The following is a 24,141-nucleotide window of genomic DNA, read 5'->3' on the forward strand; positions in this document are numbered from 1 at the left end:
GCGTCATTTGTCGCGCCATTGACATGCCTAGGTCATAAATATTATACCAGGGGGAAATTGTATTTTTCTTGTCTGAGTTAACACCATTAGTAACCAAAATTGATGGAATTTCATATTAGGAACAAAACTTCGACCATGTGTCAAATAGGGAGGATTTTATTTTTTCAGGGCCAAATAGGAAACCACATTTTTATTCAGGGTCAAATAAAGAATACTCTAAAGAAGGAAAATATAGAATCCTTAATGAATTTATCACCGCAAGTCCACAACCACCATTTCACCTCCTCAAAGACTCATTGTGGCGAGAAAGAGCGGAGTGACTGGGAAGAGCATTAATGAGATGGTAGGTTTTCGATGGGTGTTTGATGGTTGTCTATCCTTGAGCAGTGTGTTTTTTCAACAAAGAGAGTAATGGAAATTATATACAGACTAACAAACAACCTAGAAAGACACATGTATTTTTTTCAAAAAGGAGGCTTGACCCTCGGCCTCTGCATCATTAGGATCCACACATACATGTGCTAGAACATTGCACAAACAACCGAGGAAAATAAAAATACAGAGAAGCCCCTAGAGGTCCCTGAGCGACGGCCATCTCGCCATCAGCCTTCACCGCTGCCAGAGAAGAGAAGCAAACCACGAACTGAAAAGCACATTTGCAGAAGGCTCCTTTCATGGACCTCAAGAATGTGAAGCTAGAGGCGGTGACAATGACGTTGGGGAACATCGGCTGGAAAAGACCCCCGTACTTCTCAAGCCCAAGATCCACCTCGACTGGAAATCGTAACTTGTATTCTCGAGCACGAACACACTCAATGAACATGGCATGTTTAGAAAGAAGCAGACAATCACATGTTGCATATTACTTACCACAATCCAGAACAACACTAGACAGGTGCATGAAACATCTTACCACAATTACATAACCGGTTCAGGCCTGGCACTAAGTTCATGAGATGAGCAAAAGTGCACTAGGACTACCACGGCACTTCAAACCTCGACATGTTATGATTTATGACAACATCCAAGCAACAAGCTACACAGAAATACATAAGAGTTCATATGAATAGGACACTAGTAGACGAAACACCACAACTTCATGGCACTAGATCCGAGGGCCTCAAGTTTGAATAACGGGGATGATCTGATCATATATAGATCGAAATTGAACCCTGCATAAACAACAAAGGACACAATGAGCACATGAAGTCTCGTACCGGAAGGAATGCAGGGAATATTATGAGAAATTTTGTTGGTTGATCTAGCTATCAGAATGTTGGAGTTAAACACGTCTCCGTCTTCTAGCCGGCTCGGACTAGGAGTCAGTCACCTAATAGGTTTATGTATAGGCTAGCTATACTAGTATATATATGGAACCACCCCTTATAATCTTTGTACCGATCAAGATCAAATCAATACAAAGAAAGTTTAGGACCGATACGGTCCTGTGGCCATCCAAATCGATCAAATGTTCGTGTACGTAGCCTGCGCCGAGTCGATCAAAGTACAGATCGATCAAGTGTGCGTACGTGCTCGTATTGTGTCCCGGCTAGAGGTGCTAGTGCTTAGTACTAGTACACGTCAGGAAGGATCGATTGGAGATAAACTAGCAGGAGGATAGCTTTGTGTTGCGGTGCACCTCGACGTAAAAGCACTTCGTCGAGTTCGTCAGTGAGCTTCGTTCGTCATCGTCGTTCGTCGTCAGTCATATTGCCGTCACCGGAAGTACTCGGCGTCGGGACTGGGCCAACAATTGGTATCAGAGCAAGGTTGATCTTCTAGTAACGGAGGATCATGGCGGACGACGAGAAGAACAAGCAGCTGGCGGAGTACTCCGGCGCGGCTAAAGTATTTGCTGCTCCGGCGAGTTCGTCGTACCCATGATTTGATCGCGAGAACTTCGGGGTGTGGAAGGCCCTCATGGAGTGTGGCCTCCGCGCCAACGAGCTATGGGACGCGGTCGACCCAGGAGGCGACACCTTCAAGAAGGAGGGAGCCGAGCACCGGAAGGATCGGCAGGCGGCGTCGGCGATTTACTCGGTGATGCCGATGGATGTCCTCCAGCACCTAATCGCCAAAGCAACGGCGAAGGAGGTGTGGGATACGCTGAAGCTCATGTTTGAGGGACACACCCGCGTCAAGCAAGCCAATCTCCAAACTCTCCTAAGGAACTACGAGACTTTGGTCATGGGCGACGATGAGTCCGTGGATGCGCTTGCTTCACGGGTGGCTACTCTCGTCAATCGGATCCGCGCGCTTGGAGAAAACCTCACGGAGGCCTCGGTTGTCTGGCGGTTCTTGCGTGCAGCCCCTCCCCGGTACCTGCAAATTGTCACGGCGATCGAGCAGTGCGTCGATCTCGCGACTCTCTCCATCGACGATCTTGTCGGACGGTACAAGGCTCACGACGAGCGGATGCGGTACAGTCTTGGGGACGGGAGGAACGACGAGCTTGTGATGCTCACAAGGGCGCAGTGGATCGCTTTGTCAAAGGAAAAGCAAGGCGGATCCACGAGCAGCAGCAAGAAGAAGGGGAAGCAGCGTTCGGTGAGAAAGAACTTCGCCGACTCGGACGCGGACTCGGACGACGACTCGGAGGATGAGGCTGCACCACCACCGAGGAGAAAGTTTGACATCAGAAAAGTGAGGTGTTATAACTGTGGCCTCCTCGGCCACTTCAAGGCTGACTGCGAGAAAGCACCGAAGCAGAAGGCGCTCATAGCCCAGCAAGGAGATGATAGTGACATGATGTTGATGTGTGAACTCGTGGACAAGCAGGATCCAGTTCTTCAAGAGCCGGCTAAAGAAATTGTTGTGCTCGTGAAAGAAAAAGTTCACCTTCATAATCATGGTTCGGAAACTCGTGTCGATGCTACTGATGCGGGAGGTGACTCCGAAACTTACGTCGATGCTACAGACGTAAGTGCTAACTTTGCTGGATCGGATACAGCGAAAGCAGCGTGTGCTCGACCATGGAGAAGCAGTCTTTGTGTTGGTCAACTGGAGGAGAGGCCCGTAGGCGGCCGCAAAAGCGACACAAAAGACAATGACGTAATGGCGTACATGGCGCCAGATGTCCACGAAAACAACTCGGCAAAGAGCGTTGCAGGCGGTCGCCAAGTAGCGAGTCGGGGCGAGCGAGGCACACGCGTTCTGTTGCAAAGCCCAGCCATGTGTGTCGGAGGGCGCAGCCTAGCAAAGGACGGGTACCCAGAAGAAGCCAATCACTCCAGCGAGTTGGGCGGTGGTGGCCACTGCAAGCTAGCAGCTCAAGCATCACCACGTGGAGGCATGGTGCATGGGCCAGAACGTGGGCAACATCCAGAGGAAGGAAAAGACCCACTTGGGGAAGTGTCTCATGGTTCATACGTGGTGGCACCTGAAACTTTACTACGTGTAAATGATGCAGCACCAATCTCATGCGCAGGGGGTGCAGTAGCATCACTTGGTGGTGGCCAGTCAGCAAGTATGTCCAGTACTCTATTTGTCAGCCTAGAAGCGAGCATCGGTGGTGGCTCGCAGTTGCTAGCAGAATTGTACGCAGAAGATGACGTCACTTCGGCACCTATGTCGCCTCCGAAAGTACTGGAGAAAACGACACGTCCATCTACAACCGAACATCTACAGCCGGAGTTACACCCATATCCGGAGAAATTTCTTCGGATGATTAACCCGATAATGGTGAACGGGAGTGGGCGACGGTGTCTAGTAAGCCCCGAGGAACCGGTGGAATTTGTGGACGCAAATACAAAGGAGTGTTGGCGTCATGCTATGATAGAAGAGTTGGGGTCGATCCATGACAATAATTCATGGGAGCTTGTGGATCTTCCCAACAATGAAAAGGCTATGGAGCTCAAGTGGGAATTCAAGGTCAAGAAGGATGTTGAAGGGTGCATGAAGCACAAAGCGAGGCTACTAACCAAAGAGTATGTGCAAGAGGAAGGTGTGGACTTCGAAGAAGTGTTCATTCCCATTGCAAAGACGGAGTCGGTGAGATTACTCATCACTCTCGCGGCTCAGGACTCATGGAAGGTACATCACATGGATGTAAACTCTGCGGTTTTGGATGGCGAGATAAAAGGAGATGCGTATGTGAATCAACCATCAGATTTCATCAAAGAGGGAGAAGAGCACAAGGTACTGAAGTCACACAAAATCTTGTATGGGCTATGGCAAGGACCTCGGGAGTGGAACATCAAACTTGGTCGGACATTGATTTCTCTTGGATTTGAGAAAGCCCCACTAGAGCATGCAATGTACAAGCGAGGTGAAGGAAGGGATCGTCTACTAGTTGGCATCTACATCGACGACCTATTGATTACTGGAGCAGATGAAGAGGTGATTGCAAAGTTCAAGTTACAAATGAAGGAGATTTTCAAGAGGGATGATCTAGGTCTTTTGAGCTTCTACCCCAGGATAGAGGTACATCAAAAGACAGAGGAGATCACACTATGCCAGGAGGCATACACAAGGAAGATACTTGAAAACTGTGGCATGAAAGATTGCAATCTAATTGAAGCTTCAATGAAACCTCGTCTTGAACTGAGCAAGAAGAGTAAAGCACCCGCAGTTGATGCAATAGAGTATATTGCAGCTGCCACTGCGATGTGTCAAGGTGTGTGGCTAGGGAGGCTGCACGGTGATCTCATGGATCGAGATCCGGAACAATTGGTGCTCAATGTTGACAGTGAGTCTTCAACATTTCTACGCGAGGATCCAGTGCATCATGATAGGGGCAAGCACATTGATACGGTGTATCGGTACATAAAGGACAGCGTGAAAGAAGGTAAGATGAAGGTCAACTACATTTGCACCAATGATCAACTGGCGGATATGCTAACCAAGACTTTGGACCAAGAGAAGTTCTTGAAGATGCGAAGAAGGATCGGCGTCGGAGCTGTGACGTGACGACGTCGTGTTTAGGGGGGTGATTGTTGGAGTTAAACACGTCTCCGTCTCCTAGCCGGCTCGGACTAGGAGTCAGTCACCTAATAGGTTTATGTATAGGCTAGCTATACTAGTATATATATGGAACCACCCCTTATAATCTTTGTACCGATCAAGATCAAATCAATACAAAGAAAGTTCAGGACCGATACGGTCCTGTGGCCATCCAAATCGATCAAGTGTTCGTGTACGTAGCCTGCGCCGAGTCGATCAAAGTACAGATCGATCAAGTGTGCGTACGTGCTCGTATTGTGTCCCGGCTAGAGGTGCTAGTGCTTAGTACTAGTACACGTCAGGAAGGATTGATTGGAGATAAACTAGCAGGAGGCTAGCTTTGTGTTGCGGTGCACCTCGACGTAAAAGCACTTCGTCGAGTTCGTCAGTGAGCTTCGTTCGTCATCGTCGTTCGTCGTCAGTCATATTGCCGTCACCGGAAGTACTCGGCGTCGGGACTGGGCCAACACAGAATGCTTGAATTCATACGAACTCTTCAGTTTTAGTCTAGCTAGCCATCAGGGCTTATTCTGAGAACTTCTTGTAATGGGACAGTAATGGAACATGAAACTAAGCAGAAGTTTTAACTTAAATTTGGTAGGAAACATTTTGGGTAGCGCTTACACGAAACAGCTATAGAGCAGGGTGTCAAACTGTCCCATTCGAATAAAATAATGTACACTTCAGATTTCTGCCTTCGGTACTACCTACATTAGTCAAGACCACCTTACATTACCTAATCAAGCATTCAGTTGAGGAAATTAATGCTTTCTGTTGCTGCGCTAACTGATAATTAAGCTCCCTACTCTTGTGCGTTGCTAACATGGGCATTCTGCTGCATGTAGCTACCAAGCACATGTTGCAGCTCTAGTTGTTTAGCCAGTGTTACCGTTGGGTTCCATCCACACCTATGGTGATGACAAGAAGCATCAATGCCACCATTAAACGTGCAACATTGTGGTTCCCAAGTATAGTACGGTGTCATGGTGGGCTATAAGAACGTAAAAAGTGGTGTGGATATATCGTCCTACTCTGCTTGGGGCTAAGATTTTTTTATCCAAGTATGTTAATGTATTGGTTGGCGACTGAAAGATAATAATGATGAAGAATGATGATGGCAACTTACATGCGAACTTCAACCTCAATTTTTTCGTAAGGCACTCCATGGGCACATAGAATCTTTAAAATACGGCGAACTATCACATCTTCCGGCGTGCAACATATAATTTTGACTACCTTGAGATGTGGTGATAGCAATGACTGTTCCTTTAAGTTACAACTTTCATCAGTTTTGCTCAAATGATAATCCTGTAGTAAACAAAATATTTTGCTTAGGTCAACAAATGGTAAATGGTAACTTCAAAGACAAGCTATCTTACTCTGAGAATATATATACCTCAGAACTTTCAAGATCAAGCTGAAGCTTAAGTGTCTCTAGAATTGGTGAGTGCTGGAGAAAGTAAATCAATCCAGTAAAATCATCACCGACACACCATTCATTGAGCAACAATGTTTTTAACTTCCTAAACACAGGGCGCCATTTCAAATCCATTCTGAAAATAGATAACTGGAGATAAAATGGAGAAGGTTAAACCACAATTCAAGATCTGAATTCAGAAGTACAAGCTCCTTTTTTAGATACGGAAGTACATGCTTTGAAAGCTTTCTGATGGCTCTCTTTTTGTATAGCAATTAACAGTTAGCATATACCACGATTTGTAACCCAAGCTGTACTATAATCTCAATCCTACATCTATGAATAGTACACATGACTAAATTATCCAGTAGCGGTATGCATAGCAACAAATGTGTTCAAGAAACATCAAGATTCAAGCATGTGAATTCTGGAAAACATGCAACACATGTAAGGAACAGGCTTGATAAGATTATATTGACAAATATCTTCATGCAGACATACATGGAATCTAGTGGATGTCAAACAACAATAGGAGGTGGCGAAAAGGGAGCATACCCGTGTCGGATCATATATTTTCAACTTCAAATTTGTAGCACCCGACAAACTTTGCAGAGCCACGGGATAGTTGGTTCCACCAGGTTGAGCATCACATCCCTCACATGTTTGACACTTTGGCTTATTTCAGTCAAATTACATGTTTGACTTAGCTCATTTGAAATGACTCCATACATGCTCCAAAGTACAAATAAATGTATATTGGGAACACACCTGTAGATGCGCAGAAATTTGTTTCGTCGTAACAGTGTCCATGTTCATGATTATCTTTATCTTGCTGGGCGATGCATCTGAAATGAATTAACAGATATAATTTCATATTATCGATTTTAAATCCAGAAGGCTAATCCCGAAGTGAAAGTGCTTGGGCCTAAGATGGGTAGTTACTTGCTCCAAGTATTTGAAGAGCATATAAAAACTTGCTCTCTAGGAAAGGTATCCATTTGAGTTGAGTGGTCGTTTTAGTTCCATCCTTTTGCTGTGCTACGGACTCTCCAACTTCTTTTCCATGTTGGGCTTTATCTCCAACACCTACGTGTGCACAACATAATACTTTAATATTAGCAGTTTCATGTTTTCGTGCAATAACAAAGGAAGACAAGACTTATTTTACTTGACACAATTCATGTTACTACAACATTGAGAAAATTAATATAATGTTCTGGAAAGCATGCACCAAAACCAACGTCTCTAACTTTTACTACTATTACATATAGCTGATTTCCCGTGCATTACAACGGAGGCATACATATTCTAGTGATTAAACACCAATCGTATCCGACATATACCTTATACCCACCATATTCTAATGCATGAAGTGATTTGATCTGATTTGACCGAGTTAATGCAAAATATTTGATTTGATTTGATTGACTTAATGCAAAAGATTTGCTTTGATTTTCTTTTATTGCCCGTGTCCAACATATAGCTAGAACGACCGATTTGATTTGCTTGAGTTAAAGCAAACCTTACACCCACCAAGAGGGGCACTGCAAAATATTTAGTTTGATTTGATTGGATTAATGCATGATGTGAGCGAGGGGAGGCTTTACCAATGAACATACGACCACCTCACCTTAATAGTAGAGATTCATCAAAGCACCTATCTTTTGAACCTCTTAAACTTTTGCCAAAATAATGGCCGTTCTACATTGGGGGGGGGGGGGTTCAAACTCATGGCGAAAGTTTGACACAAAATTTGTGCTCTTGTAAACATGGAAGGAGAGAGTAATTATTTTCCTTGGTGAAGAAAAATAGATAGACATGAGAAATAATTCAAGGGAAGCAATGATATTTACTCTTACTCTCACTTTTTGTGCCAATCTATAAAAAGAAATCTACTTTGAAAGATGTATTGTACTCCAAAGATTATTTGGATTGGCCAAGTGAAAAGTTGTACGTCAATAGATTTTCAATGAACCATTAGATTATAGTGTTAAGTTATTTCGTACAAACTATAAGCATAAATACTTGGTCATAAGATGTTAATTTTGACCTTGAAATAGATACTTCATCCTGTTCAGCCTAAGAACTTTTACATCAAGATGTTGCCACATATTGTGAATGGTATTAGCATCAAGAGGCTTCTTCGCCAAAAAAGAGCACCAAGTTGAATAGATCTCTTCATTGTGTAGATTGTTGTTTCTGTTGACATCACTACTTAAAAAAAATAAAAGACTTCTCAATGTCACATAAAAGAAGATGCATGTGCATGCAGTTGGAGACAAATAATTCATGAACATACTAATCACTTGAAGGTTTCTATGCATATCTTTGGCAGCTTCCAAGAACTGAAAGCCATTCAACTCTTCCATGTCCACTGCTGCCATGATGAAATCAACATCATGTGCTTTCTTTTCAAGAATACCGAGTGCTTCTATGGGACTTGTATATACTGCCACTGGAAAGACAAGATCAACTTCACTATCTAAATGTAACGACATCTCGGAACATGAGAATAAATGGTTTCCACGAAACATGAAAAGGTGTATATTTTCATAAAGATGAATATAGTTCCTCTTTCATGGGATGTAGAAAACCTTACCATAATAGTTCAATTCAGAGAGCATGGATTTTGCAGAGTTGGCATGAAACTCATCTTCATCAATGACCATCACGCTAAGTGCATCTGAGGGTCGTCCTTTTGCTCTTTCTGCCATGGGGTTTCTCAAAACTAGAGCTCTATTTGCTTCTATTTTTGTGTATGTGTGAATGTGGCAACTGGGCATTGGTGGCTATTTATAGCTCAACAGGGTTTCTTCCGTTTCGCATAGTCATATGTATAATATATATAAAAATAACATAATACATTACTATCGTTTTGCAAAAGAGCTAATAGCACAAAGTGGGCAGGTGTGGTCCAGGCATCCTACATGGTGACACACATGGTGGGATAGAATCCGACACAACAATAAATGAATCACAGCCCCCCCCCCCCCCCCCCCCCCCCCCCGAAAAAGAGTTACCACCAAATGTAGATTGTCCAATAACCACGAAAGTACTAGCTACATAATATGTTTCAAATATATACAAACCAAGCACACATATATGATCTGTTACACTTAAAGTAATAGAGAAAATCTATGTGTGCACTTGTATTTATATTTGTGTATAGTAGACATCGAATTCGAAAACGACAAAGCGTAATGACATAACACATTGTCGCACGGATGCGACGACAACGTAAAAACAAAACCACAATTATAACCACATTTTTCGGAGGAGCATCACTCAGCGGCGATTCTACGTGTAAGTTGTGGGGTCAGCTGACCGCAAAACCTTTTTTTGTATTGCAAGTTTAGTTATGTTTGTATTTGTGTAAAAAAGGACATTTAAAAGTGATTAGTGCACTTGAAACCACAACTTTTTGGTGCTGGCACCGTCACTGGCTGAACTAATCAAAATGACAAAGTGATGTCGCATGGATGTGAACATAATGTAATGGCGAGATCAAAGTTATAACCGCATTCTCCTAAGGAGTTGTAATATTGTTAAACAATGAACTTAGAGTCAGTGTTTACGTGTGACCCTAAAATTTTAGAATTAAATAACATTGCTTTGAGTGGTGATTTCCTCCGTGAGGTCCATAAGTCTGCACGAGAAACAAAGTTTCAAACATAATAGAGTACTCTACTTTAAGTACTGGTTTATCATAGCCAAGCAGTCTAATTAACATGGTCTCCTAAATTGTGAATAGTGAAATTTTGTATGGACCGCTAGAAACTAGAATATTTACAAAATGTGTAGCGCCATTTGGATGGTCTGATGTCATTGGTCCGCGGATATCTGATATGGGTGGTCAGAAGTTAGAATGGATACAAAGTGGGTTGCAACCTTTGGACGATCAGATGTCATCGGTCAACCGATATCTAGTATGGATGGTCAAAAGTTAGAATGATTACAAAGTGGGCTGCATCCTTTGGATGGTCTGATGTCACCGGTCAGCAGATATCCGATATGGATGGTCAAAAGTTAGACTAGATACAAGTGGGCTGCACTCTTTGAATGTTTGTGATATCAGTTACACTACATTAACTATAAGGTTTATGTTCTCGCACCCCTCAACCACTAATGGTCTCAAATAAATGAATCTAGCTCTTGTTTTTAATCAAATCAGGTTGTGTAGATTCATGATTTCACATTTACGCATGAGATTAACTATAATGTTTATGTTCTCGCACCCCTCAACCACTAACGGTCTCAAATAAATGAACCTAGCTCTTGTTTTTAATCAAATCAGGTTGTGTAGATTCATGGTTTCACATTTACACATGGTGGTCTCTTTATGACGTGTGTCCAGTCATATTTCTCCATGCATGCAGCCTAAACAAGTGAATGTTTGTCACACTGGCTTTTGGTGTATATGCATACCACTTCCCAATGTACATTTTTCTTTTGAATTACTGATCAAACACCCTTATACAACTTCAAAGATATCACAGACGGAGACTCTATTATGTTTTCTTCTTTGAGAAACATAGTACAAAGGCAGACATTCACATACATGCATGAACACTCACCCCTATGAACGCACACACTCATAGCCCATCTCATGAGAACCTCCGAGAGACAAGACCGGCAAATCTTGGGACGGAATTTCTCCGACGAGCCAAAAAATAGATAATTATCATAATATTTCTTTCACAGATAAGGTAAGCATCATCACTGTCAGAAAAAAATGAGCTGAAACAATTCATTCGATAAATGCACAGTGACTCGTGTCTGTTGTATATTATAGTGTCGGATAGGAAACTATGGCACATATGTGTACTGCAGCTATGAATATATAAATGATGAGATGCTTTAATAAATATATATTTTTGTAAACACATGACCACCATTATAGTTCGGTACATTTAGAATCATGCAAAAACATCACAATGGCTGGGGCACCTGTCACCGTAATGAGGTAGGGTCATCGTCGGCATCCATGTCTGACGTGTACATGCTCAACCAAAAAAAGCAGTGCGGCTCGCCTCCACCATTGCTGACGGCGAGCTCGTCTACGTCTAGGTCACACCCATTCATGAACTCATAAGAGGCTATTCCTTATTTGGTCATAGTGGGGATGTAACAGGGGGGAAATTGTATTTTCTTGCCTCACTCAACACCATTAGTAACCAAAATTGACGGAATTTCATATAAGGAACAAAACTTCAACCATGTGTCAAATATGGAAGATTTTTTCAAGGACAAATATGAAACCACATTTTTATTCAGGGTCAAATAAGGAATTCTCTAAAGAAGGAAAAGAGTGAAACCTTAATGAATTTATCACTGCAAGTCCACAACCACCGTTTCACCTCCCCAACGAGAGTTGTGGTGAGAAAGAGTGGACTGACTGGGAAGAGCATTAATGAGATGGTAGGTATATTATGGTTGTCTATCCTTGAGAGTGTTCTTTTTCAAGAGGGAAGAGAGTAATGGAGATTGTATATAGACTAAACAATCTAGAAACACACATGTATTTTGTTCAAAAAGGAGGCTTGACCCTCGGCATCTGCATCATTAGGATGCACACAACCTATAGACATACATGTGCTACAACATTGCACAAACAATCAAGGAAAATAAAAATACAAAGAAGCCCCTAGGGGTCCCTGAGCGACAACCATCTCGCCATCAGTCTTCACCGTTGCGAGAGAAGAGAAGCAAACCATGAACTAAAAAGCACCTTCACAGACTCCTTTCATGGACCTCAAGAGTGCGCAGCTACAGGCGTGCCAATGATGTTGTGGAACATCGGCAGGAAAAGACCCCCATACTTCTCGAGCGCAAGATCCACCTCCATTGGAAATTGTAACTTGTATTTTTTAGCATGGACACACTCAATCAACATGGCATGTTTAGAAAGAAGCAGACAATCACATGTTGCATATTACTTAGCACAATCTAGAAACGACACTAGACAGGTGCCTAAAACATCTTACCACAATTACATAATCGGTTCAGGCCTGACACTAAGTTCATGAGATGAGCAAAAGTGCACTAGGACTACCGCGGCACTCCAAACCTCAACATGATATGATTTATGACAACATCCAAGCAACAAGCTACACAACAATACATAAGAGTTCATTTGAATAGGACACTAGTAGACGAAACACAACAAATCACATAAGAGTTCATAACTTCATATGAATAGCACACTAGTAGACTAAACACAACAACTTCATGGCACCAGATCCGAGGGCCTCAAGTTTGAAGAACGAGGATGATCTGATCATATATAGATCGAAATTGAACCCTGCATAAACAACAAAGGATCCATTGAGCACATGAAAGTCTCATACGAACTCTTCGGTTTTAGTCTAACTAGCTATCAGGGCATAATCTGAGAAATTCTTGTAATGGGATAGTAATGGAACATGAAAGTGAGCAGATGTTTTAACTTAAATTTGGTAGGAAGCATTTTGGGTAACGCTTACACGAAACAACCATAGAGGAGGGTGTCAAACTGTCCTAGTCCAATAAAAAAATGTACACTTCAGATTTGTGCCTTCGATACTACCTAAATTAGTCCAAACCACCTTACATTACCTAATCAAGCATTCAGTTGAGGAAATTAATAGTTTCTGTTGCTGCGCTAAGACCCCTACTCTTGTGCGAAGGTGAAGCAACTCGTTCACAAATCTGCTGGGGCCACTAATGGCGTCATAACTATTGGGGTCATCGCTGCGCAGTGCGGGCATAGACTTCCAAAGCATGCTCCATCGCTTAGCAAGAACACACGTCCGCACAGAGTCGTGGGAAGGTAGGAACGACATAAGATAGCAGAGAAGATCATTCGGGAGGGCCCCGCCCCCTGGCCAGAGTCGTTTCCATGGTTTCCTCGCCATTAAGCCTCTCTGACATTATGTCAAAAAGGTTGCCTACGCCGAAGCTATAGAGGTGTTGGATGTGGTGAGTCAGTGAGTGAGACCAGCCAAATGGAGAAGATACACAATAATCATGAGCTGACCAGATTAGCTCACCTGCAGCCGCCGCTAGTCATGCTCCTCCACCACCACCTCCTCCTCCTCCTTGACAGTGCTCAGTTCTCCAAGCAACGCAAGAGGGGACTCTTCTCTCATGCCTTCTCACCTATAACTTGGTGGGGCAGGAAAACAGAGAATGTCGAAGGAAGGGATAAAGAGAAAGTGATGGGTGTTTGATGGATGTTGGTTGTTCTTATAGAAAAGAACTTGTATTTAATACCAGGAGGGTCTCGAAGGACCCAGAAAAGCTGCTTTAGTAATAATGTTGGCACAATATGAGAGCGGGCGAACCGAAAGCAGCGAGAAATGGTCCAAATTATCTTGTCATTCACTATATCATGGGATATGTGTCATCCTCTCTTCCGGAGAGAGCCAAATGAGAAAATACAACACTGAATACACGTCATGGTTTATAATTGACAAGATGGGTGGGACCATCGCATTATGTCATAGGCGTGTTAATGAATGCTGAGGTGAAGGACAAAGGCTCCATGGTTGGATGGTACTTATCAATTTAACCATGTGAGCATAACGACAACACTGCACCAACCTTGTTCTATCTCATGTGACCGGGTGCGTATCGCCTGAGATGGAGGAAGGTGGAGCAACTACTCCATGGAGGGGTTACATATTTACTTATTCTGGGCCGGATGCGATTGGATCCACATTTGTTTGAGGTGTGTGTGTGTGTGCGTGTGCGTGTGATGGACCGAAGGAGTGCTGACACATGATAGGGCAAATGGCGTGGTTTGTGAGTAAAACTTCCATACATGTACACCATCACACAAACCGTAGCCTTCAATGGCGAGCTTGCCCGTGTAGTTGTCCAAATTAGGAAATATGAATATAGAGTAACACATCGTGGAAGATGAACTTACCTACATTGATTAGGTTGAGGGTGGCTAGGAGTTCAGGTTGTGTTGGTGCATGGGTTCAGTGTGGCGTTTGAATATCCGAGTCTTGTGTGCACAGTTCCTTGGTCCTCACAATCTTATATGTTTACTAGCTGACCCGTTGTGCCAATTAGCGCAGAGACCAACAGAAACCTAGAAGTTAAGCAAACTATTTAAAGGATTTTTTTCTCAACTGTGTGCTAACGATTACGCTTGTGAAGTGTTTCTATTTGCCTTAATGGCGATAATTTCCCATAGCTTTCTTTGCAGATTTGTTTTTGATGCTCCGACCTTCCCTTGTATGGTAAATGTGACAGAAAAACAACAATTGGGAAATTAGGTGTACCATTTGAAGGAATTTTCTCGTGAATATCCTATAAGTAATTATATTTGTATTACCTTTGTAGGTGCCTTGTATATTTAGCAAAGACGGACAACGGAGATTGTTGCCTAAGTGTTTCGCTGGCCAGGCAGGGCAACCCAATGACCTGATTGACAGAAAGTCCAACCGCAATCCCCACCCCCCCCCCCACCCCAACCGACCTCAGCCATCAGAACCATGTTCCCCTCCCAACCAACCCTCTAACTGGCAAGGCCGCATCATCCAAAGGCCGGGCAGAGATCATAAAACACGCCTACAATACCATAAAGTTAAGCAATCTATGGGAGGCATGTATAGTAGACATTCTTTTAATGAATACCTTTTGCTCGTGATGAAAACTTGAGCATCTCTGATTGGCGCAGAGACCTAATCCTCTGGCAGTATCAACTCCTATGGCAATATGGCACAATTCTCGAGTTATTTTACCCTCTCCTTCGTTTGCATTCAAACAGTATCAGGAACCATCCTGGTTTAATGATCGTTGCTCATGTCCTTCTTTAGCCGGCCAGGGCAACCCAACCGTCGGGTCAATAGAGGACGATCACACCCTTCCCCCCTATGGTACATGAATTGAACCATCGGAACCAGGACTCCTATTCTCAAAAACCGAGGTGACTCGAAACCATCCGGGCAGATCACAAAGTCCAAATATCGGGTAGTCAACTAAAAACAAGGCATCCGACCAACATGACGTGAGGGAAATAGGCCGTGGCAACCCCTGACATCCACCTAACAATGAACAAAACAGACCGGCAGGATGCGACCGATGCGCACACTGAGCCGGGCGATCGTGCATGCCCAATGTGTTTTTGAATGTGAGCCGGTCTTTCTTTAACACCGCTAACTTGAAAACAAAAATACTGAGCGGACGTGACATTTTGGAACGTATTCCCAGACTCTCAAAACCAACTTTGCGAAGTCATCAATACTAACGGACCAAAGATGAAATCTACTCTCGCTCGTACCAAACGTCGTCTTTTGCTCGGTATCAATTGTTGCGTCTCCTACTTCGTTACTTTCTTCTCCATTTTGCTTGATTCCTTATAACCGATATTTTTTCTTCATGTATGGCCTCTTTTCCTATGGAAATAAAATAAACAAAGGATTTTGCGATCTCTCGCATTCATTAGTCATTAGTGACAATATTGCAGTGATTTTCTCAGAATTTCTAAGGTTATCCTATTCAAACAACGGTGTGATGAGCGTAGAAATATCACTCATCAACCTCCACAAGCTTAAACCTTGATCGTCCTCAAGCAACAAAGACAACAACCCAATCGTAAGAAATTCAGTTGTTTAGAGAGTTGAATAACAATTGGTTGTTTGCATGAATTATATGTTTGTACCGAGAGTAATAGGTATAAACTGGTGGTAAGATATAAGCTTGCATGGCCTTGTAGATCACTGAACTTGATAAATGGATTCTTGCAATTGTCGAGCTAGAGATGTATAAGAGGATCTCGTTCTTTAGTATTTGGACGCACTCTTAACATGTCTCTTACGTATCTATAATTCTTGATTTTTTATACTATTATATTATCAATCTTGTATGTTCTATAAGCCATTTTACATAATTTTTCGGAACTAACCTATTAACTCAGTGCCTAGTGCCAGTTTCTATTTTCTACTTGTTTTTGGTTTTTCAGAAAATCCATACCAAACGAAGTCCAAACACGATGAAATATTTTGATGATTTTTTCTAAACAAAAAGAGACATTGGAAGCTTTCAGTAGGAGGCTAGAAGACATACAAGGGAGCCACAAGGCAAGGGGCACGCCCTGGGGGTAGGGCGCACAATCAACTTTCCCTAGCATGCCCTGGTGTATTAGTAGGCCAGGAATACAACCATAAAGCCACAGAGCATCAAAATCTCACCGATTCGTTATTTCGATGGCGCCAAAGGCCGAAACTCGGCCCTTCGGTCCATGATTCGACCATTTTGTGTTACCCAACCAACAATGTATTTATTTAGTTTCATATAGTTAGCGTCACTTCTTGGCTGCGTTTGGTTTTTTCGCCATGGTCGCAACGAGTCATCTATTTGTATAAAGTAAGATACAGTCAGCCCCATGCCATATATGTATATTGTTTTAGCCACTATTCCATGTTACTAGGTATGTGCCTAGGGGCGTGTGACCTGTGCGATGGCACAAGGGCTTCAATTTTTAGGGGCCCCGAATTTCCTTTTTTTAGCTGTGGGGCTCCAAATTTCTGACCCGTCAATTCACCCACATGCTAGCCCATGCGGTTGCGCATGTCAATTCCTATTCATCGCTTATTTGTGGCAGATTGTTGAAGTTTCGCACATGCAACACACTCATGGGCCGACCCAATTCACGCTAAGTTTCCTGGTTTTAGGAACCTTCTAGAAGGTTCCGGTCCAGTTCAGGTAGGTTTTTTCTCTTCCTTCTGGTTGTTTTACCGATTTTCTTCTGTTTTAATAAATGTTCGGAAAGGAATGTTCGAAATTTCAAAAATTGTTCGCTATTTCATTTTTTTTGGAAATTTCAAAAAGCGTTTGCGTTTTCAATAAATATTGACAAACTTGAAAGAATTTTGTGTTTTCAAAATATGTTCACTGTTTTCAAAACAATTTGAAATGCACTATAGTAAAACCGCGTGCTTCGCTATGTGGGCCGCACCCTCTACGTGCTCCCGTTGGGCACGGTCACGGTCACGATCAGGCAAAGGCCCTGGATTCTCTAAAAATAAAAGGCAAGGGCCCTAGAATCTCGAAGCAGGCCTGCCTCAACTCGACGAGTGACAGGGCCACTCCATGTCAGACCGAGTGAGCAGTGGGACAGAAGGCCGTTGAGCGCACCACAGCCGGTATGATAGCCGGACAACATCGTGAGCTATAGGAACAGGCAGCAGGCGCTTACCATTGCTGGTGGCCGAGGGCGGCTACACGCGAACAGAGCCCTGGCTGGTACTTTCCCCATATAGAGGTAGATCGAGGTGGCGTGCTCGAAGCAGCCAAACGGTAGCGCCCAGCTGACTCTACGGGTGGAGCTGGGTTCGTCGGCGACCTGGATGTTCATGAGGGACGCCTAAGCGTCTTTTTCGTCCAAACTGGTACGATGTCGTTCTCACACATGATTAGTTTACAAGAATAGTGAACTAGTATATCTAGTATAAATCGGAGAGTAAGCTATCTTGCCTCTTAGTTTCTAGCACTCACGATTCAATCTTATTGGAATGTCTTTGTCAATCTTGCAAAGAAAATAACGACACTTTGATTAGGCCCCTAACATCACCGACTCGGCTCTGCATGTTAATCTTCAACTCACCATAGAGTCTAGTGAGATTTTAGGTCCATACTCAATAATATCTAGTTGAATTAAGGCATCTCCTCTTAATCAGAATCCTCGGAATCTGGATAGTCTACAAGGCCCTCAACTGGAACCTTACTTATGTTGGAGACTTGGTCATGATGATAATTGTTCCTGAATGTGATTGCTTGTGCAGCTCTTGAATTGTATGTTTGAGCAGCAACTTGATCATGACTAGATGAATTTGAGCCGTTAGCGTCATCAACGATGCCATCTTCTCCTGTTTTATGTCCTATACCTTCACATGGTTCGTCACTAGAAGGACCATTGGAATACTGGAACTCGTCAAAAACAGCCCCAAGTTGTAAGGCTCTTCGCATTGCTGCAGATACATCAACGCCTTGAGTGTCTCCAAACAAGCTTGGCATCTGAGATGAATTAGAAAGACTAATTAATCACTGAAGTGTTAACTTTATTTTCTGAGTAATATAATATATAAATAACTTTCCATTGTTAGCTCACCATTGTTCTTTGGACATCGTCTTCTGAATGATAGCCCGACATGTAAGGGATTGTATGACGAGTCTTCACGGATTTAGAACTTGAGGCACAATTCCCGTAGCTATCCATAAACATTGCCATGTTTTGTTCCCTTTCCATACGCTTTCGATGTTTCTTGAAAATATAAAATACACAATTATTAGTAGACAATCATTCAAAGATGAAAACTTTAGTTCATAAATTAGGTACTAGAAAACACTATATAATATCAGGCCTTTCGTTTTTTTTCAAGTCAAAAATTTGGGTTCACTGTTCATCTGTATTGTTAACTTATAAACAAAAGCATTTTATAATAATTTTTCTAATACAAGACACTTTGGCTTATTTCAGTCAAATTACATGTTTGACTTAGCTCATTTGAAATGACTCCATACATGCTCCAGAGTTCAATAAATGTGTATTGGGAACACACCTGCAGATGCGCAGAAATTTGTTTCCTCGTAACAGTATCCACGTTCATGATTATCTTTATCTTGCTGGGCGATGCATCTGAAATGAATTAACAGGTAAAATTTCATATTATCGATTTTAAATCGAGAAGGCTAATCCTGAAGTGAAAGTGCTTGGGCCTAAGATGGGTAGTTACTTGCTCCAAGTATTTGAAGAGCATATAAAAACTTGCTCTCCAGGAAAGGTATCCATTTGAAATGAGTGGTCGTTTTAGTTCCATCCTTTTGCTGTGCTACAGACTCTCCAACTTCTTCTCCATCTTGCGCTTTATCTCCAACACCTGTGTGTGCACAACATAATACTTTAATATTTGCAGTTTCATGTTTTCGTGCAATCCAAAGGAAGACAAGACTTATTTTACTTGACACAATTCAGGTTACTACCACATTGAGAAGATTAATATAATGTTCTGGAAAGCATGCACTAAAACAGACGTCTCTAACTTGTACTACTATTACATATAGCTAATTGCGCGTTCATAAACGGAGGCATACATATTCTAGTGACTCAACACTCATATCCGACATATACCTTACACCCAACATATTCTAATGTAGGAAGTGATTTGATTTGATTTGACTGAGTTAATGCAAAATATTTGATTTGATTTGATTGAGTTAATGTAAAAGATTTGCTTTGATTTTCGATTTTCCCATGTCCGACGTATAGCTAGAATGACCGATTTAATTTGATTGAGTTAATGCAATTATCTTACACCCACCAAGAGAGGCATATCAAAATATTTAATTTGATTTGATTGAGTTAATGCATGTCGTGGGCGAGGGGAGGCTTCACCAATGAACATGCGCCACCAACTCACCTTATTGGTAGAGACTCATTCCATTTCAAAGCACCTATCTTTTGAACCTCTTAAACTTTTGCCAAAAAATAATGGCCCTTCTACAGTTGGGGGGGGGGGGGGGGGTCAAATTGATGGCTAAAGTTTGACACAAAATGTGTGTTCTTGAAAACATGGAAGGAGATAGTAATTATTTGCCTTGGTGAAGAAAAAGAGATAGAGATGAAAATAATTCAAGAGAAGCAATGATATTTTACTCTTACTCTTATGTTTCGTGCCAATCTATAAAAAGAAATCTACTTTGAAATGGATGTATTGTACTCCAAAGAATGATTGGATTGGCCATGTGAAAAATTGTACATTAAAATAGATTTTCAATGAACCATTAGATTATAGTGTTAAGATATTTTCTAGAAACTATAAGCATAAATACTTTGTCATAAGATGTTAATTTCAACCTTGAAACAGATACTTCATCCTGTTCAGCCTAAGAACTTTTACATCAAGATGTTGCCACATATTGTGAATGGTAGTAGCATCAAGAGGCTTCTTCGCCAAAAAACGAGCACCAAGTTCAACAGATCTCTTCATTGTGTACATTGTTGTATCTGCTGACATCACTGCTTAAAAAAAAGACTTATCAATGTCACATAAAAGAAGATGCGTGTGCATGCAGTTGGAGACAATTATTAGTGAACATACTGATCACTTGAAGGTTTCGATGCATATCTTTGGCTGCTTCCAGGAACTGAAAGCCATTCAACTCTTCCATGTCCACCGCTGCTATGACAAAATCAACATCATGTGCTTTCTTTTCAAGAATACCGAGCGCTTCTATGGGACTTGTATAGACTGCCACTGGAAAACAAGATCAACTTCACTATCTGAATGTAATGACATCTCAAAACATGAGAAGAAATGGTTTCCATGAAACGTTGAAAATGTATATTTTCATAAAGATGAAGATAGTTCCTCTTTCATGGGATGTAGAAAACCTTACCATAATAGTTCAATTCAGAGAGCATGGATTTTGCAGAGTTGGCATGGAACTCATCTTCATCAATGACCATCACGATGAGCGCATCTGAGGGCCTTCCTTCTGCTCTTTCTGCCATGGGGTTTCTCAAAGCGAGAGCTCTATTTGCTTCTATTTTTCTGTATGCGTGAATGTGGCAATTGGGCATTGGTGGCTATTTATAGCTCAACAACGTTTCTTCTGTTTCACACAGTCATGTTTATATAATATAAAAATTTAATACATTACTGTTAAAAAATGCAAAAGAGCTAATAGCACAAAGTGGCCAGGTGTGGCCCATGCATCCTATAAGGTGACACACATGGTGGGATAGAATCTGACACAACAATAAATGAATCACCCCCCCTCTCTTCCAAAAAAAGAGTTACCACCAAATGTAGATTGTTCAATAACCACGAAAGTACTAGCTACATAATATATACAAACCAAGCAAACATATATGTACGGAAATGATATGTTTCACCTAAAGTAGTGGAGAAAATCTATGTGTACACTTGTATTTATATTTGTTATAGAAGGCGTCGAATTCCAAAACGACAAAGCGTAATGACATAACACATCACATGGATGCGACGACAACGTAAAAACAAAACCACAATTATAACACCATTTTTCGGAGGAGCTGCACTCAGCGGCGATTCTACATGTAAGCTGTGGGGTCAGCTAACCGCAAAACTTTTTTGTATTGCAAGATTATTCTATTTGTATTTGTGCAAAAAAAAGGATGTTTCAAAGTGATCAGTGCACTTGAAACCACAACTCTTTGGTGATGTCGCAGTCACTGGCGGCACAAATCAAAATGAAAAAGTGATGTCGCATGGATGTGAACACAATGTAGTGGCGAGGTCAAAGTTATAATCACATTCTCCTAAAGAGTTGTAATATTGTTGAAACAATGGACATAGAGTCAGTGTTCTGTGTGACCCTCAAATTTTAGAATTAAAGAACATTACTTTCAGAGGTGATTTCCTACGTGAGGTCCATAAGTCTGCACTAGAAACAAAGTTTCAAACATAATAGAGTACTCTACTTTAAGTACTAGTTGATCATGAGCAAGGAGTCTAACATGGTCTCCTAAATTGTGAATAGTGAAATTTGCTATGGATGGCTGGAGACTAGAATGGGTACACAATGGGCGGTGCCGTTTGGATGGTCTGATGTCATTGGTCACCCGATATCCAATATGGGTGGCCAAAAGTTAGAATGGATCCAAAGTGGGTTGCATCCTTTGGACGATCAGATGTCACCAGTCAGCAGATATCGGCTATGGCTAGTCAAAAGTTAGAATGGCGACAATGTGAGCTGCACCCTTTGGATGGTCTGATGTCACCGGTCAGCAGATATCTGGTATGGGTGGTTAGAAGTTAGAATGGATACAAAATGGGCTGCACTCTTTAAATGTTTGTGACATCATTTGCACTACATTAACTATAGTGTATATGTTCTCACACCCCTCAACCACCAATGGATCTCAAATAAATGAATCTAGCTCTTGTTTTTAACCAAATCAGGTTGTGTAGATTCATGGTTTCACATTTACACATGGTTATCTCTTTATGACATGTGTCCAGTCGTATTTCTCCATGCACGAACAAGTGAATGTTTGTCACACTGGCTTTTGGTGTATATGCATACCACCTTCTTTTTAGAAAAAAGGCCGAGGCCCGGCATTAAATCAATGACGCCCTTACAGACCGATATGCCACGAAAGCAACACAAAACAGAAAAAGAACAGAGCAACACAACAGCTCAAGATACAAGACACACAAGAAACAACTAATCCGCCGCCGCCGCGAACGTGCCGAAGAGGAGGGAAACCATGGAGGATGATCCAACACCGGAGTCCGGAGGAAGCCCGTTTGCCGTCAAGACCCTGAGAACACACACGGCTGGCACACCCTCTAGTTCTGCCTCCGAAGAGGGCACACCCTGCCCTCTCGCCCTAGCTCGTAGGGCGCTGCGCCGTCGGAAGGCGGAGATGCTCTACCCGAGCACGTGTGGACATGGCACATCCGGTGGCCTAAAGGGATGAAGACAGGAATGAAAGACCCACGTTGTCGAACTAGAGGCAAAGAAGAGGCCGGGAAAAAATGGCATCCACCCCTGCCACTAGAGTGTTGCCCCATGAAGAACACCGGCCGCCATGGCGGCCAAACTTCAGCGCAAGAGCCGAGCCTGCCACCCCGCTGTCCAAAGGCGACGCCTTCAAGAAGGTGACGACGCCGGAGCGTCGCCGCCGCCCAAATGGAGGATTTCAGGTTTTCACGAGGGACACATGGGGGAGGGAAAGGGATGTACCTCGGTGTGGCCCAGAAGAGGGAAAACGCGCCCGCTGCGCCGTCGACGTCGTGGCCGTCACCGCGGGCCAAGGGTTTCCCCCAATCCGCTCCCTCGACCCTAAGCACGCCACCCAGCCTGCAGGCCCGACGAACCAGAGGACGCCGGAGTCCTGAGCAGATGGGGCTCGCCGGGCCGCGCGCGGAGATGCCGCCCTCTTTAGATCTGGCGCAGGGAACCGGTGGAGTCGGCTCCCGCACCGAGCCCCCGACCACCGCCTCCTCGTTTCCCGCGCAACCAAGGATGCGTCTCCGTGTGCTAGTGACCGCCGCCTACTGCCATGCACGCGCCGCCCTCGCCGCTAGGGCCGCCGCCCCAGATCCAACGCCCTACACGAACCATGGGGCGGAGAGGAGCCGCGCCGCCACCTTCCTTGGTGGTCGCACGTCCCAGCCGGCGACCCCTCAGGTAGCGGCGAGAAGGGGGAAGGGGAGGGGGAGGTGGTGCACGACGCTAGGGTTTCGCCCCCGGGTCGCCACCGAGGGGCGACACCAGGGAGAGGAGAAGCCGATCACCTCATATGTGTACCACTTCCCAATGTACATTTTGCTTTTAAATTACTGATCAAACACCCTTATACTACTACGAAGATATCACATATGGAGACTCTATTATATTTTCTTCTTTGAGAAACACAGTACAAAGGCAAACGTTCACATACATGCACGAACACTCGCCCCTATGAACACACACACACTCATAGCCCATCCCTATGATCACCTTCAAGAGACAAGACCAGCAAATCTTAAGACTAAATTTCTCGGACGAGCCAAAAAATAGATAATTATCATAATATTTCTTCCGCAGATAAGGTAAGCATCATTACTATCAGGAAAAATGAGGTGCAACATTTCCTTCGATAAATGCACAGTGACTCGTGTTTGTTGTATATAGTGTCGGATAGGAAACTTTATATTGCACATATGTGTACTGTAGCTATGAGCATGTAACTGATGAGATGATTTAATAAATATTTTTTCGTAAATGCATGACCACTATTACAGTTTGGTACATTAGAAACA

At 43.0% G+C, this 24,141-nt stretch overlaps 1 protein-coding gene, 1 long non-coding RNA gene and 1 pseudogene across 2 annotated transcripts; all 3 read right to left on the bottom strand.

Annotated features, from left to right (window-relative positions):
• Positions 1–841: 841 nt before the first annotated feature.
• Positions 842–9,285, bottom strand: LOC120970650 (two-component response regulator ORR29-like; annotated as a pseudogene).
• A 2,972-nt stretch (positions 9,286–12,257) lies between these two features.
• Positions 12,258–13,670, bottom strand: LOC120966662 (uncharacterized). Its single transcript, XR_005760854.2, has 2 exons — positions 13,387–13,670; positions 12,258–12,659 (listed from the first exon to the last, which is right to left on the bottom strand). It is a non-coding gene; the product is annotated as an uncharacterized lncRNA (long non-coding RNA).
• A 4,093-nt stretch (positions 13,671–17,763) lies between these two features.
• Positions 17,764–23,623, bottom strand: LOC141026304 (two-component response regulator ORR29-like). Its single transcript, XM_073502551.1, has 8 exons — positions 23,081–23,623; positions 20,747–20,962; positions 20,449–20,604; positions 20,205–20,366; positions 19,084–19,227; positions 18,910–18,986; positions 18,459–18,611; positions 17,764–18,364 (listed from the first exon to the last, which is right to left on the bottom strand). Exons 2-8 carry the CDS (start codon positions 20,928–20,930, stop codon positions 18,020–18,022), a joined length of 1,221 nt encoding a protein of 406 aa, XP_073358652.1. The 5' UTR covers positions 20,931–20,962; positions 23,081–23,623; the 3' UTR covers positions 17,764–18,019.
• Positions 23,624–24,141: the final 518 nt, after the last annotated feature.

The sequence above is a fragment of the Aegilops tauschii genome, chromosome 6 (genome assembly GCF_002575655.3).
Source record: "Aegilops tauschii subsp. strangulata cultivar AL8/78 chromosome 6, Aet v6.0, whole genome shotgun sequence".
NCBI lineage: Eukaryota > Viridiplantae > Streptophyta > Magnoliopsida > Poales > Poaceae > Aegilops > Aegilops tauschii.